Here is a 16459-nt window from a genome sequence, read left to right on the forward strand (position 1 = left end):
AATTTTAAACTTATGTTTTAGCTAGTTCTTCCTAGTGGCTGTGGTTACCATTCAAAATAATTACTTTGAGGCCTTTGAGCACTTCAACTTAAAAATTGAAATATACTGCCTCACTGTAGTGTGATTTCTAGTTAATGGTAATAACTAAAACTGGGCTTGTACCTATGTTTACTTGCCCACCTCTATAAACACAAGCTTACAAGATACTAAAGCAGTAAGATTTCACCCTTTTAAACTAAACAGTGATACTAAGTTAGTAACACTTCACCCTTCAAAACGACACTAAACTGGTCGACGTAATGCCCAAATGATGTATTTGGCAAGAAATAAAAAGGTAAATATAAGTTTTTTGGTGACTGCAACTTATTGGCAGAAATAGTTCATCGGTCCTCTTCCCTAGAACTGCACATGTTGTTGTACTGAAGGCAACTTTCTGGCCAAAGTGTTCCTTGATCCTAAGTTGACAACAGGAATGGCCAGCTGAGGATGTGGTGACTTTTCCTCTTCTTAGCTGATGACATCTGGGCACACCTAAAAACAGCAGGTGTCCGGAATATGCTGGCTTTGACTGTGAAGCTTGGGAGATCCAGGCACGGTAAATATTGAGGCAGCTCCAGGGAGCTGAGAGGTGCCTCCCTTCCTCTGGCATCCGCACAGCTCATTAGTCCCCCTCCTTGAGCTGCAGATGGTATGTGGAGCCTTATATGTGCTCCATCTCACGGACTCTGGTCTGTGAACTTCTTCCCACCATTTACTTCACACTGAGGCAAGATTTTCCCCTGATTGTATGTTCTGGTGAACATTGGTATTTACATGTCCAACTGGTGAATGAATGAAGGCACAGTCTAGGTTTTAATTACCATTTTACCCCAGATAGGTGTGCAGTGTATTTTAATGCTTGCAGGATACTTACTATGACATTCTGTTAACTAAGTAAATGTTGTTTCTGCCAGTGAAGTTGGAGAAGATGGGGAAATGAACTCATTAGTTGTAGGCTAGCAAAATTCTTGTGGGTCTCAAGGCTTAAGGAAGGTATATGAAAAGTTAGGTTACTTCCCACTTGTTTTGAAAAATAAAAGGGAGAGCATTGACATTAGAGGGATCCTCTGAGATCATGTATTCCAACTGCCAACAAAATGTTGTCTTTCCAAAAGGGAGCAGTCTACACGGTAGATGGTCAGCTAGTTTCTGCTGGAGTGCTCAGTCTTTGCCAAGGTTGGCAGGGAAACTTCTGAAGACATCAGAATGAATCTGCCTCTCTCTAACTTTCACCCGCCCCATTGGTCCAACTGAAATAACCCCAAAAAACCGTAAGGCTCCTCTTACAGTCACACAATAGCTCTCTAAATGCTGGAAAACAACCATCAAAGTCCCGTAATCTTTTCTTCTCTAGACTAAACATCCTGTGGTCACTCAATATTTCTGTGCAGGCTGGTTTCCCTGTCACTCACCAATCTAGTCTCCCCTTTCTACAGGCTGTTTTTATCAAATATGACCTTCTTAGAGTGTTGTGTCTACTCCCAATGAGATCCAGTCGGTGGGAATATTTTCCCCCTTGAACTCCACGTTATAGACCAATGAGTTTGCATCTACAGGTGCACTGGGTGGAACAATCTCACAGTGCCTACCTAGTGCCTGGTGCTTTGCAAGCATTTTAGGATAGTAAGTGAAGCTTTGGGTTAATGAAAAAGTCCACAGGATTTTTTTGAATGTGAAAATTACAGCTCTCTTCCATCCTGTACTTATGCTATTGAGTTTTTTCAAACTAAATGCAGAACTTTTTGTTTATTCCTATTAACTTCAACTTGTTGGTTTCAGCACAAAGTTCTTATTTACTGATATCACTATTTCTATCATTTAGTATATTAGCCTCTGTTTCTCACCCCCAGATTGGCGTCTCCCAGATAGTTAACAAGCATGCCTTATGTCTTTTTATCTGTCATTTGTAAGGTAGTAGAGAAAAACAGGTCTAAGATAGGGTCTTTATTATAAGTAATTTGATATCGTGTGATATACTGTCTAATCCCATTCCAAAATTATGTCTAACTAGGTTTTAGATCCTTTAAGAGCAGGCATGATGTTATCGTCTTTGCCTATTTGCAAAAGTGAAAAGCACTTACTAGTCCTAAGTAAACACCTGTCAAGTAAGTTACCCAGGCCATGCTGTCTCATGTTATATGAAAACATATAAACTCCAGACTAAAAGAAGGCAAGGGACATCCCAGAATGCATTAACTGGAGGCTGACTCAAAATCAGGAACTCATTACACTCATCTTTTAAAATATTAAATTTCCAATTGCATATATTGGTATGTAGAATTCTCTGTTGATCTTTGTAAGAACTTGAATTCTAGGATTACCCTGCAGATTTTATTCTGTTATGGGACAAATACAGTCTTCTTTAGGCTGGCCATAGTGAAAAATACTCAAGAAGCTAATATAGTGCCTATATACAAAATACATTTATGGAATAAATAAACAACGCGAGATTAATCATGAACCCTCAGGACAGCCCTGTACTGATTCAGCCTCCAGGAGAGCTCTGACTTGGACTGCAGGTACCTTTCAGGTCAGACAGGGCTCCATGGACTTGCTGAGGTCTGGAGCTATATCACTGATGTAAAGTTCCTAAGCAAGCTGGTCTTCGAAGGTAAAAAGCAGGGATGCTCTTTTTATTACTGTAAAAGGCATCATCCAACTCCCTTTTAAAGAGCAGGCACTAAATAATCTTTGACGATCATAGTTTAAACTTGACCAAAGTTAAGATTTTAAAAGATTTCCATGGTGATCAATATGATGCTTCAGTGGAGAAAAGTTGTCATCAGTCAGGCAGCACGCCGACATCACCACCATTACCTAGTACATTGTATTAAAGCATTATCTCTCATTGGAGAATCCTCTTTGGGCACAAATCTTTTCCCAGGGGGTATAATGCATTAAGCTACAATATCTACTGCCAAACAGGAATCAGATTATCAAAAAAGGGTGAGGTCATATAAAAGCAGGGCAAGGCAACCCAGTTAGCTGTGAGAGTCACTGTGAGTTTGAAAAGGCACTTGGAACGCCAAAGCATCACGTTCATTACCAGTAGGGACCAAAGTGTGTTAAGAGGTTAAAAGGCACCATACACTGTTGTCAAGACAAATCCTGTCACTATCACTTACTAGCTGCTTTACCCTTATTACATAATCTTTGCAGTGCTGTTCTCTCATCTGCAAAATGATGAGGTATTCAAATAAGAGTACCTGCCTCATAGCACGGTTGTGAACTATAAATGGGACAGTCCATTTAAACTGTTTATTAGCACATAGCCAAGCACTTGCAGGTACCATAGTGCTAACTGGTTTTATTACTATTACTCTTTGGTGCTATCTGGTCAAACAGGACTAGTTGGAAGGCTCTGGGATGAGTCCTCTGAGGACCTTGAAGAACTAAGAGCACACCTGGCAGAGGATAGCTCTGCCATATTGCTCAGGTTGGGCAAGCCAAGATGGAAAGATCCCAATATGTTTCTAAATATTAACCAGCCTAGAAGTCACCTGCAGTGGAGGTAGATGACCTAGTGGCAAGAAGTGGACTTGGAGTCTGACAGATTCAAGTTTGAATCCTTGCTTTTGAACCTATCAGCTATATGATTTTGAACAAATCATTTGTTCCTCCCAGCTGGGTTTTCCTGATCTATAAAATGACATTAATGGCAGACCTCATCAAGATTGTGAGGATTAAATGAGTCAGAGCCTATCAATGTCTAGCCAAAGGCTATTCACAGAATTCCCAGGAGCCCGGGGCTCTACAGTGGTGCCTGTAGTGGAGAAGGAGGGTGGGCCTTTAGGACTGGCTTCTAATCACAGTTTTGACCAGGGCAGCAGTTCTCCTTTTTACTGTTTTTCTTTTTCTTTCCCTTTTTCTTTCTTTCTTTCTTCTTTTCTCCCTTCCTTCCTTCCTTCCTTTCTTTCCTTCCTTCTTTCCTTCCTTTCCTTCTTTCTTTTATTAATTATTGTTAATGGCTTTCCATATTGGTGTTTTGTAGAAGATTTTGTCTTCCCAATGTTTTGTTTCCTGCTGTTCACTAAAAAAAAGTTTAAAAACCACTGGCCTGGCAAACGGTGTTTACCTAATAAAGTTTCACATTTTGCAAGGTTTAAATGAGATAATCCATAAAATGCTTAGCAAAGTGGCATTTAGAGTACTAAATAAATGCCATGTGTTCTATTTCTTATTCTGTTGGTAAATGCTTAGTTAACATAAGCCCTTAGGGTGATCATGCATCTGGTTTGCTTGGGACAGTCCTGATTTACTCCTGTAAATGGTGTAATTATTAATAAAGCCCCATTTCACTCTCAGAAGTGCCTTGGTTTGGATGACATATTATTTGTTCACCCTAATTCTGCCCCATTTCATGCTTTGGAAGAAAATCACTTCTTTTACTGCAAAAATGGTGTTGGGTGCAAGGCTCTGATTTCTTTGTGGCCACAGAATATGAACAGTGTGTATGGCCAGGCCAGAGAGGATTCAGATATACTGCCCTTCCAGAAATGTCAGATAGCACATGTCACATTAGCCCCATCAAACAAAAAAAATCAGTGTCTTCTCAGACGCTATGCAGAAAAGCACATAGCTTTGTCAGCTGAGGGTAAACTCAGGTTAGAAGAGAAAAAACTATATATTTTTTCACCTTTGCTACTGGGAGGGTGTGTTGAAAAAACCTCCTCCAGATGCCCAGGAGAGAGATTTGGTTTTTAACATGTTAAAATTGTGACCTTTTGTGACTATTAACTCACACATACAAAGAGCAACAAGCCTTTCCTGCTGCACCGCCCAGAGCGCATCCGGTCTAATCAGTAGACAGAAGAAATGCTGCAGCGGTGACTCACTTCTGGGCTAACAATGGAACTTATGCTCCTTGGCTTTTTATTATTTTTGAATCTGGAATTCTTTTGGTAAAGTTTGGTACAGTAAATTTAGAACAAAAGTTGTGGATGTGCCTCATGGGTAAAGCTCTGATAGCATAGGCATGAGTCAGACAAGGCTAACGTCTGGGACTGAACTTGGGGTGTCTCAGACAGACATATTCCCTGTGTCTATATACCATGTCATTTCAAGGACGAAGAACTTAAACGTTTTGATTGTTTCTGACCAGGTGTTTTGAATATAGATACTTTTTTCTACAAAGTATTTGTAGGGCATAAAAGCCAACACAAGTCAAATGATAATTCAATGATAATTCAATGCACTAGCATACCTTGAGTTCCATTTTTTTCCCCCCTGAAAACTAGCCAATTTTCTTCTGAACACCCTGGTTAACACTCAGTTGACTCCTAGCTGAGAAGGAAAAGGTCGTCCTGACGGCCACTTGGAAGATTCGGTTGGCATTATCAGTTTTACGAGAGGACATCTTGTTATGGTCTCAAGAACTGTGATGTCAAGTAAATCCAAACCACTTTCTAAGCTTTACCTTCAAGTGTTCTGAAAATAAGTAAACCAAAATGTTCAATCCCTGATCTTCAAATGAGATCGTTGAAATTCACTAATTAAGGGGAATCTCTGGGATTAGTTGGGATTGCAGAAGGATATGGCTAAATGTAAGACAAAGGTTGGTAAAAATTATACCAAGAGGTGGAAATTTTAGCTTTGGAATTATTTTAACCTAGTTTTGGAAACAAAGAATATGCTAGGGACACATATTAGCCTAGGAAACTGGTGGCATATGTATTCCTCTTCTTAGGTTGTTATAGTTAAAAAAAAAATCGTCAAACTAAAGTGATTAATCAAAGCATTTAAACAATGATATGACGCACACTGGAAGCATTTTTCTATCCTGTCTGGGAAGCCACAAGTAAGGTCTTTGGATGTCATTCCAATTTAAGGCCTCCAAGGTAAGGATGTACAAAGACAACTGCAGATTTCACTACTGACTCTCAAAAGGGTGGATTAGACAGATTGTTTCCTGTTTCTGGGGAAGGAAAAAAAGAGGGAAAGAGGAGAAAAAAAAAAGGCTTCGGGATCACAAATTATTTTATGTGTTTCACTTCCCAAATTCTGTTTTCAAGTTCTCCCAGAGTTCAGAGGTGTCCAGTGGGATGAAAATAAATATAGTGAGGAAAAGATTGCCTGAGGTCAACCTACAGTGGAACACGTTCTTTTCCTCCCTGCCTAGACGTCTTCTGGTGTTCCCACCTTGCTCCTTGGTCATTCTCCATATGCATGTGAGGCAGTCTCTGAGTATCCTGGGCCATTTTATTATTATGGATTATTATTATTATTTTTAAAGGGACAAGTGCATCTCTCAGACTCAATGTGTAAATGACCTTCATCACGATCTCACACCACGAAAACAGTATACACAAGCCTAAATGCATCTCTTGTAGCAGGCTCTAAATATGATGAAAGTGTTGGTTTAGCTTTAATAGCAACTGGAATTCTTAATTAGGTGGTATCGTCACAATAATTTAGTGATATTTAAGATTAGAAGATTTAAGCAAGACATGGAAGGGCTAAATAATAAAACAGGATTAATTTATAAGCATTATGGGATTCAAAGTATAACCATCAGGCTGGGGTCCATGAAATATTTTACTCTTAAAAGGGGGTCCTCAGACCAGATGAGGCTTCTGATATGCGCCACTTCTCTTTCTCCATATGTAGACACAGAGGCTTAGAGTGACAAATGGTCACGCAGGAAATTAGGGTCAGAGCCAGGATTAGCACCAACCTCTTTGACATCTGGTCCAGTAATCTCTGGCACCTCTTTCTCTAGTGGTTGCCTGCTTCCCAGTCCCACCAGCCAGTGCTCTGTCCCAATTGCCTGCTACTGACTTCATCTTTTAATTAAAAATGAATACCATGGCAATGAAGGAATGATCCATGAACACACTTCTAAATAAAACACCTGTGGGTGCCCTGTACTGAATCTGAACTCCTATTTGGAAAAAAGAAATCCTATTTTAGTTTAAAATATGCTCAAAAGTATTATTAATAGGAGAATCACAGACTCATGAATCTGCAATGAGAACTGTAGTATCTATTAATAGAAGCTGCCTGAAAGCCAATAAAAATAATGTCTTGCCAGAGAGTGAGGAATCCACTAAATGGTTCTGTCATTGTTGTTACACTGGAAACATCCATTCAGCATAACACACTCATCTCTAAACCAGACCATCTGAATTTATTGCTAAAATGCAGACTTGTGATCTGAGTACAAATTGCCTGTTTATGTTATGTTGAATAACAATGATCAAGCATTGTAATTTTTCCTTTCTTTCGTTCTTTCGTTCTTTCTTTCTCTCTCTCTCTCTCTCTCTCTTTCTTTCTTTCTTTCTGTCTCTCTCTTTTTTTTTTTTTTTGATAAGGTCTTTGATCCTACTCAATGCTCAAACTGTTGATTTATCAATCATGGAAGCCATTTCCAGTATCAAAACCACTTTCTTTTTCTTTGCTGTGAGCCAGGCTCTGGACTTCTTAGAGGAGGCAGATAAAAGTGATGGGGGGTGAACTATAAAAAAGATGCAATGTGCAGCCTTGGATCACTAGTGGGCAGAGGCCATTGCTAAGGAGGGTATGAGAGGATAGGAAAAATTCTGTGGAGCTTGGACCCTGCAGAGTACAAAATATTAGCCCTCTGATATATTGGCTCTGTCTTTTGTAGCCCTTATTATGCTCAGCTGGATGCTTCCAATTAGTCTCACCCTTTCCTTTCCCCTTTTTAATGATCTCCACCCAGGCTCAAATTCCTATGCCATCTCTAGTCTTCTCTTCGCCACCAAACTTCTTGAAAGAATAGCTTATATTTATTATTTTACAATAATTCTTTCCCTCCCTTTTAGATAGTGTCTGAGGAAAGTTTTGTGTGGTCAAATAAATGTAAAAGAGTCCTTCAAGGAAGTGTAATAGATTTCCATGCTGGGGGACACTTCAGATCCTTTAATGCTTTAATACTTTTTGTGACTATCCAAGTGGAGAGGGTTCTAAGAAATATAGCATATAGCTTTTTCTCAAAATTAATTGAGAAGCTTTTTAATTTTTTTTGCCTGAGTACAGGCTAAGAGAGTCTGACACTTAGCGGTTCTCATAGTGAAATTAATCGTTAAAATGTGCCCTGAGAAACACAGTCTGGACAAGTCTGTTAAGGAATCCATCTTGCTCTACCCAGGTGCCTGATGCATGTTCAGCAGTAGGTGTTTAGTAAATGTTTGTTGAATGAATGACTGTATGCATGATTCAGGAGGACTGCTCTGAGCAGAGATCGTGGGTGACTGTTCCACAGGACACAGAATTCACACCCATCTACAAACACCCATCCTGAAACATCCCCCAACAGGGTCGACTGCATGGACTCGACAGGCTCAGTCACACCAGCCCCATCTCCCTGTGCTGAGAAGGACCCTGTATTGGCTTCATGCTTTGCTGTTGCCATCTTGAAAGAATTAATCATTTTTTAAAATGGGGCTCCACATTTTCATTTTGCACTGGGCCCTGCAAATCAGGTAGCTGGTCTTGCAGCTCTTCTGCCCTCACCCAATGCCCAGAGCTGTCTATCAGTCTCCTCAATGGCAGGGCCTCTCCTGGAGCCCTCCCTTCAATTCCTCTTTATCAAGACCTCTGTTCTGAACGTCTTCCTGATGTGCGGAGTTACACACTCTCTAGCTAACATACCCTGATTGGAAAAGGATAGATCATCCTGTTTAAAGTGTTAACAGCCAGGAAGACATACGGTATCACTCTCACCTCTCAACTGTAGGTTCAAGAAACTTGAAAAAGGAATGACTCTTTAAACCAAAGATTGGCTGTCTAATAGTAGACTTTTAAACATTCACTACACACAGATATTTTAGGCACCCTCCATAGATTGATATTTTGGGATGAGGCAGATTCTCTATGTTCCTCAAATTATATTTTTAAGGCAACTGCTGACAATATCACTTTATCTATTCATGAAACAGCTCTCCTTCATATTAACCATTGTTTTAAAAATTATAGTGTCATTGCATTTTTTTATTGGCAAAGAATGATCAAAGAGCTATGTTTCTGTCTAGCAATTTTGCAATAAACATATTCCAAAAGATTGTTTACTTTTACCAAAAACAGTCATACCTTTTGAGTTAGAAATCAGAAGTCCCAGATGCCAAAGAGGTCTATTTCACCAGTTTTCTTAGCTCGGTGACATTGGGCAAGTTACTTGCTATCTTGAATTCTTTGTTTCCTTATTTTAAAAAGGTGAGGCCAAGGAATATCTCTTTTCTGACTCTTGGGTTCATTTTGCGAGTTAAATGAGGCATGTGCTTTGAAGACCATGGTGCAGTGACCATCATTAAATAAACCTCTGCTGTCAACAGTGCATTTTGGAATGTTTTGAAGACAAAATTGAAGGCAAGGACTGCCACAGAGACCCGGATTGGGTACAAGGTTTGAAGAACTGATGAAGAACAATAAGCTGCAAGAGTAGAAGGTCAGACATTTGGATTTTCTGAGGCCACTTCTCCCTTTACCAATATGAGTTAAAGCCATGGTCAACAGCAGCAGTCACCTACAAACCGGAATTTTGAAAGTGAAGTATGACAAGAAAAGAATGAAAAAATGAAGCAAGATGCAAGAAGGATGGGAAGAAGTTGGATGGAGTCAACGAAAGGAGGGAGTTTTCTGTTTTGCTTTTTATAATAACTAAGGAAGTGCACAACAGAAGGAAGAGACAAGAAAAAGAAAATCTGTTAATCCTGTGAAGGAAGGCAGGCAAAGGAAAGACTTTTCAAGGAAAGTTTCAAGGAGACGATCTGCTTCATTAACAACAGAAGCAGCGGCTCAGAATTTATGTAGAAGGGATCCTGATGAATAAATCAGTTAGAATGATATCAAGACACATATTGGCAGTAATTCAGATCCAGGGGGTAGGGAACCCATAGGCTTTAGATCAGCAGAGAAGTTGAATATGTTTTGAAAATCCTATCAGGAGTAAAAAGACAAGCCTTGTGGGAGACCTTGGTGGTGATGGAAGGCCAAGGCTAAAAATTTCTGCCCATTTGCTTTAGGAAGGAAAGAGCCGATAGAGGAGGCATTGTGATATGGCTTAAAAAATGTATCTGTGATTCTCTTCAAAGCTAGAGAACAATTTGGTAGACTTGACAGAGTAATGTGACCAGGAAGTGGAAACCAAGGTGGAGGTCAGGCTATAGAAGCCGGTGGGGGAGGAGGGAGATGGAGGGCGAATAGACAAGATCTAAGAGTAACAAGAGCCCAAGCAACGAGCAAACCAAGCCCTCCCTTTTTTTCAGGGTGTTGTTCCAAATAGGGTCAGAACAGCTGTTGGACATCAACTTGGAGTCCATTTAGGTCTATGTATTTGGCATTCATGGAGCTCTGGCTCTAGCTAATAGGAAAGTGGGTGCACGGACATGAACTGGAGTCCCTGGGGGATTTGTGGGTCCCACGCAGGAGCCTTGTTTACAGAAGCACAAAGCAGAAGAGATCAAGGTCACCGCAGGAGCAACTCCAGACTGACTGGGTACTGTCCCTCACTCTCTGACATCGGTCCCCCTCTTCTTGGTGAAGGTAGGTCCCGGAGTCTGAAGTGAAGCAAATGGATCCTGCTCCAGCTGGGGTGGGCAGTAGTGGATGGAAGGCAAGGGGGTTTCAGGAAACCAAGACAGCAATTATAAGAGGAGGGGGAGAGAGAATTGAAGCTGATCTTCTTATGCACAAAAAGAAAACATTTTTGGAAGTAGTTACATGAGGGGTATGGAAAGGCAGAAGTGGGGAGGGGGGTAGAGAGAAGGTAAGAAGCCTAGACTAAATGTTCTACTCAGTACTCCACAGGTATAATCTCCTCTTAATGTTACTGCAACCCTGTGGGGTATAAATTATTAGTTCCAATTTATAGATACATGTTCAGGTTCTTGCTCTATTTATTGATAATAACTGTGGCTAACCTTGGTTGCATGCTTAAGTGCCAGCCACTTTACAGATTATCTCTTAATCCTTATAACAACATAAGAAGTAGATACTATTATGACTTCCATTTTCCAGATGAGAAAATCAAGGCATGGAGAAGTCTTATAATTTGCCCAAGGCCACACAACCAGGAAATGGTGGGACCCAGGATGCAAAGCCAGGCAATAGATTACCAGAGTCCATAATCTTAATCACCAAGGTAAACAGCTTCTAATAAGCCAGAGTTAAGAGAAAAATAGAGGGAAGATACACTGACAAAGACTTAGAAATTTCTATTTAAAAGGAAACAAAGAACGATAGGGATGGGGAGGGGAAAACCTCATCTGGAAAGGAGATTTGAATGTTTAGTTTTTAGAGACTGGAGAAACTTCACTGATGATTTTAATAATAATGAAGATGATAGTAACGAAGTGAACATTTATTGAAAGGCTTCCTGTGTGCCAGACTCTGTTCTAAGTGCTTTATATATATTTTCTCGTTGAATTTTCAGAACAATTCTTTTGTCTCTATTGAAATTCTAGGACCTAGTACATAGTAGGGCTCAATAAATATTTATTGCATGACTTAAAAATGTGACTTTTGTAGTTTTACTTTTAGGAAACTCTAGGTCACAGGGCTAAATTCCAGGAGGCTCAGATCCTGTGACTCTTGTTTTATTACCTCAGAGCATTTATCTCTGTCTGAAATTGTCCTGTTTATTTCTTTGCTGTTTATTATCTCTTCTCTTCTCTCTGTTAGCATCTAGACTCTAGGAGAGCAGAGCCACACTCATCTCTTTTACGTACGTGCAGCATCCAGAACAATGCCTTGCGTTTAGGAGATGATTCATAAATATTCGCTGTACGAATGAAAGAAGAGAAACCATAGCTCAGCTTTCAGAACAACTCTTCATCCACGATAGCACAGTCAACTGCAGAGCAGGGAGGTCCACTGCTCATGTGCCCATACAGCATCTTCCTCTCTGTGCCTGTTCTCAATGAGCACCTGTGCACGTTCTCGGCCACTGACTCAACTGTTCATTTCCCCAGGCTTAGTTGCGGAGCAAGGAAGAAAAGAAATTTCTTGTTTGTTCTGTTTTCAGTGCATAAACAGAGATCATCACAAAGGTGATCAAACCATCTATACATAAACATGACTCTTTCAACTCACACCCATTAGGATGGCCACTACAAAAACAAAACAAAACAAACAGAAGTTGGAACCCCTGTAACATTGTTGGTGGGACTGTAAATGGTGCAGCTGCTGTGGAAACCAATATGGTATTCCTTGAAAAGTTTAAAATATTACCATATGGTGCAGCCATCTCATTTCTGGGTATATACTCCAAAGAATCTCAAATAGCTATTTGTACATCTATGTACATAGCAGCATTATTCACAGCAGCCAAAAGGTGGCAGCAACCCAAGTGTCCATTGACACATGAATGGATAAACAAAATATGGTATATACATACAATGGAATATTATTTAGCCTTAAAAAGGAAGGAAATTCTGACACGTGCTACAGTATGGATGAATCTTGAAGACAGTACGCTAAGTGAAAGAAGCCAGTAACAAACAGACAAAAACTGCATGATTCCACTTACATGAGGCACCTAGAGTAGCCAAACTCATAGAGTGAGAAGGTGAATAGTGGTTGACAAGAAATGGGTATTTGTTGTTTAATGGGTACAGAGCTTTTCAAGATGAAAAGAGTTCTGGATTTGGTTGCAGGACAATGTGAATGTACTTAACACTCTGAACTGTACTCTTAAAAATGGTTAAGGGCTTCCCTGGTGGCGCAGTGGTTGGGAGTCCGCCTGCCGATTCAGGGGACACGGGTTCGTGCCCCGGTCCGGGAAGATCCCACATGCCGCAGAGTGGCTGGGCCGATGAGCCATGGCTGCTGAGCCTGTGCGTCCAGAGCCTGTGCTCCGCAGCAGGAAAGGCCACAACAGTGAGAGGCCCGCGTACCGCCAAAAAAAAAAAAAAAAAATGGTTAAGATGGTAAATTTTGTTATCTTCATTTTTTGCAATTAAAAAAGGAACAGTAGGGGCTTCCCTGGTGGCGCAGTGGTTGCGCGTCCGCCTGCCAATGCAAAAAGGAACAGTGGAAAAAAAGACAGTTCTTGGTAGTATGACATATGCCTCATTTTTAAGGATCAAGATCCTAAAGTGAATGATTCAGTTAAGTCAAATGAAAATGCAAAGTCCCTATGAAGGAACAGAGGTGTGAGACTAAGAAGGAACAGCTGCATCAAAGACAAGGAGTGGTTAAGCATAAGCTCTTGGCTTTGGGCTCCTGAGGGTCAGTGTTGCAAATAACAGTTTCTTTGATGGCTTTTTAATGTAATGTACATTCCTAAGCATTTTACACAAATCTCTACAGAGAGTTAGGACTTCAGAGCCTGTGGTGTTGACAAAGTCAGGCTGATCGGATTAGGTTGTGACGATGACGCTGCTCTGAAGTGTCTCTCACCCTCTCCCCCCGACACTCACCTGTCCACACGCAGCTGGCAGACGATGCTCAGCGCGTCCACAACTCCTTCTTCTCTCAACTGTCGACAGCCGATGGATGTAGCAATAAAACACCCCGTCCTGCCTATCCCTGCACTGAGAAGAACAGGTAACGTATTAAAAGGTGAAGAAAAAATAGCAAAGGTAAAATATATTCTTTTAAAAAGGTACTTTTAAAATTGGAAACAATTGGGATTAATAATAGTAATTACAGCAGCAACAGCTCTCGTGTACTGAGTGTACAAACCCGGCCCTGTGTTGAGTGCCTAAACGGCAATTCTTCCCTTTAGGTCTAAGCAGTAGGATGAATGGGGTGGAGGGAGGTAGTGGGGGGAGAGAATAGTGAAAAAGGTACTAGTTGTTCTACAATGAAGAATTAAGGCCTGAAATTAAGTAAGGTATGGGCAGTAGCAAGGAGGGGAAAGACTTATGCACATCATAAATGTGAGTGTGGAGGAGTGGAGCTGAATGGTGAGAAAAGAAAAAGTCCGAGGTGACTCGCCTGGAGGACTGGAAGAATGGCAGCATCGTCGAGATGAAGGGGGAATTCTGGAATGAGGGCTGATTTGAGGGAGAGAGTGGGGACTTTGGTCTTGGATATACTGATGTGGAAGATGCTAGTGAATAACTGAAGATTCAATTCAGTTAAGGAGAGAGGATGTGGCTAGAAGCACATATTTCCATGTCTTTTTTTTTTTTTTTTTAATCAAGGTAACAGTTAAACAGACATACTACCTGTCATGGAAGGTTTACTCATGAATCTCATTCAGAAGGTAAGTCATCAACTTAACAAACAAGCTTTCTCTCTCACTCTCTCTCTCTCAGCAATTTCAACCACAAATGTAAATTTCTCTCAAATCTACACTTAAATTCCCCAAGTTTCTCCTAAACTCTAGATTGGCATTCCACCTCCTAGCTGGCACTCTTGCTGTTGCTATTTTACACTTGCTGCATTTCAATGTATCTAAATTCAGTGTATCTAAAACAGAATTAATTATCTTTTTCCTCAATGGCATTACCAGGCAGCCACAAGTTTTCCAGCCTAGAAATCTTGGAGCTATTTTCAATATCTCCCCCTCTCTCAACTCCCACATCCAATCTGTTACCAATTCTTATATTTTCCACCTCTGCGGAGCTGTTGTGATCCATAAACTGTGCTCACGTTTTTGAAATCTTACTTTATCATTAGCAATGATCTCATTATGGTTTCCAAGGCTCAAGACTCTTCCTGGGATAATTCATGATATACACAGCTGCTAGGTTCATCTTTCTAAAACAGGGACCTGATCATATTACTCGCTACTCAAAAACTGTAGATGGCTCCCAATGGTCACAGCACAATGTCTAAGCACCCTTCCATGGTATTCAGGCCCTTACATAATACGACTGTGACGAACTTTCAAGCTTTTTGCTGTCAACTTTGTACCCTTTGTGTCATTGTTTTCATCTGAATCATTGCAAAAAACTCCTATTTTCTAATTTCTCTTTTTGTGTTAATGGATATTTCTCCAGTCAGAAATGCCCTCCCTACCACCGTTTTTTTTGTTGTTTTTTTTTTTTGTGGTACGCGGGCCTCTCACTGTTGTGGAGCACAGGCTCCGGACGCGCAGGCTCAGCAGCCATGGCTCACGGGCCCAGCCGCTCCGCAGCATGTGGGATCTTGCCGGACCGGGGCACGAACCCGTGTCCCCTGCATCGGCAGGTGGACTTTCAACCACTGCGCCACCAGGGAAGCCCCCTACCACCTTTTAAAACCACAAACATTGGACCTCTTTTCAAGATCCTGTTCAACATTATTCCAACTTTTAGAGGCTTTCTTCAATCCTCATGGTTTGAATGAATAATGCCCCTCTTGGCACTCAAATAGCACTATTTCTCCTACGTGGCACTTATTTCCTGTTGAATGTGGGTGGAGAGGAATTCAGATGAGGAATGAGTCCCTTTTAGTTGAAGTGTCTATGGAGAGTTTGTCTCAGTAAAGAGATAGGACTTGAACTATACCCTGTGAATGGCAGGCATTTTGGTTATCATGAAGGAGAGAGAATGTTCCATGGATGAGAATGGTATAAGGAAAGAATTGCTGCAGAACAGAGTGACAATGAGTAGGCTAGTTTGGCTTAAAGAGAAAGTTACATTAGAGGAACAGTGGGAAATAAGACTTGGGAAGGTACAGTGGGGCCTATAAAGGATCTTATATGGAAAGCTGAAAGGTTTGGACATCATCCTCTAAAAGAATGGTACTCTTTTTTCTTTTTTTTTTTTTTTTTTTTAGAATTTGTTGAAAACAATGAGTTTTCACTCCCCAGAAAATTCACCTAACTTAATGTACTCCAATCTGTTCAAGTCATTTCAAGTTCACTGGCCCTCATAGTTAATCCACAGATCCGAGGTTGAGAACTTTTGCTCTAGGGAATGGGAAGCCTTTGAGAAGTGTTGAGCATAGACTCCATGTGATGAAAGAGGGTTTCAGGCACCTCATCCAAGAGAAGTGCACAGAATAGGCTGTTGTAGGGGTGGAGCATGGGAAACTGGGGTGTGTGTGTGCAATTAGCCGACTTCTTCTAAAATACATGGGTGAGGTCATAAGGGCCTGAACTTGGGTGGTTGGGCAGGAAGTGATGATTATGGGAGAAGCTTTGAAGGGAAAGCCAGTCTGGTGACTGATTAGATATGGAGGCTGGAGTTGAGAGAAGGGCCAAAGATAACTGTCAACATTTGATGTTGAGTGCCTGGAAAAAAGATGGTCTCATTCTTAGAAATAGCAATCAGAAGGGGAGCTAGTTTTACAGGGGAAATGGTAAGTTCATTTTAGATATCCTGACTGTTTTATGATTTTGGGTGGGGGACACTTCCAGCCCTAAAGTATGGCCAGTTAGGTATTTTTCTTCAGCCCCAAGCTAAGTTTAGGATGAGGCCTAATGTTAGAAACTAGATAATGACACTTTGGATAAATAGACATATAGTAAATTTTACTCTTTTTTTTTTTTTTTTTTTTTTTTTTTTTTTTTTTGCGGGACGCGCGC

The 16459-nt window shown here is 40.7% G+C and overlaps 1 protein-coding gene across 3 annotated transcripts in view; it reads right to left on the reverse strand.

Annotated features, from left to right (window-relative positions):
• The window catches only part of PTPRR (protein tyrosine phosphatase receptor type R), a 261921-nt gene that overhangs the window by 2634 nt on the left and 242828 nt on the right, over positions 1-16459 (reverse strand). For all 3 annotated transcript variants that reach the window (XM_055085211.1, XM_055085212.1, XM_028490395.2), the window contains one exon: positions 13419-13532. In XM_055085211.1, coding sequence (XP_054941186.1) covers positions 13419-13532 — 114 coding nt within the window. The remainder of the gene's footprint in view (positions 1-13418; positions 13533-16459) is intronic.

The sequence above is a fragment of the Physeter macrocephalus genome, chromosome 6 (assembly GCF_002837175.3).
Source record: "Physeter macrocephalus isolate SW-GA chromosome 6, ASM283717v5, whole genome shotgun sequence".
In the NCBI taxonomy this organism is placed as follows: Eukaryota; Metazoa; Chordata; class Mammalia; order Artiodactyla; family Physeteridae; genus Physeter; species Physeter macrocephalus.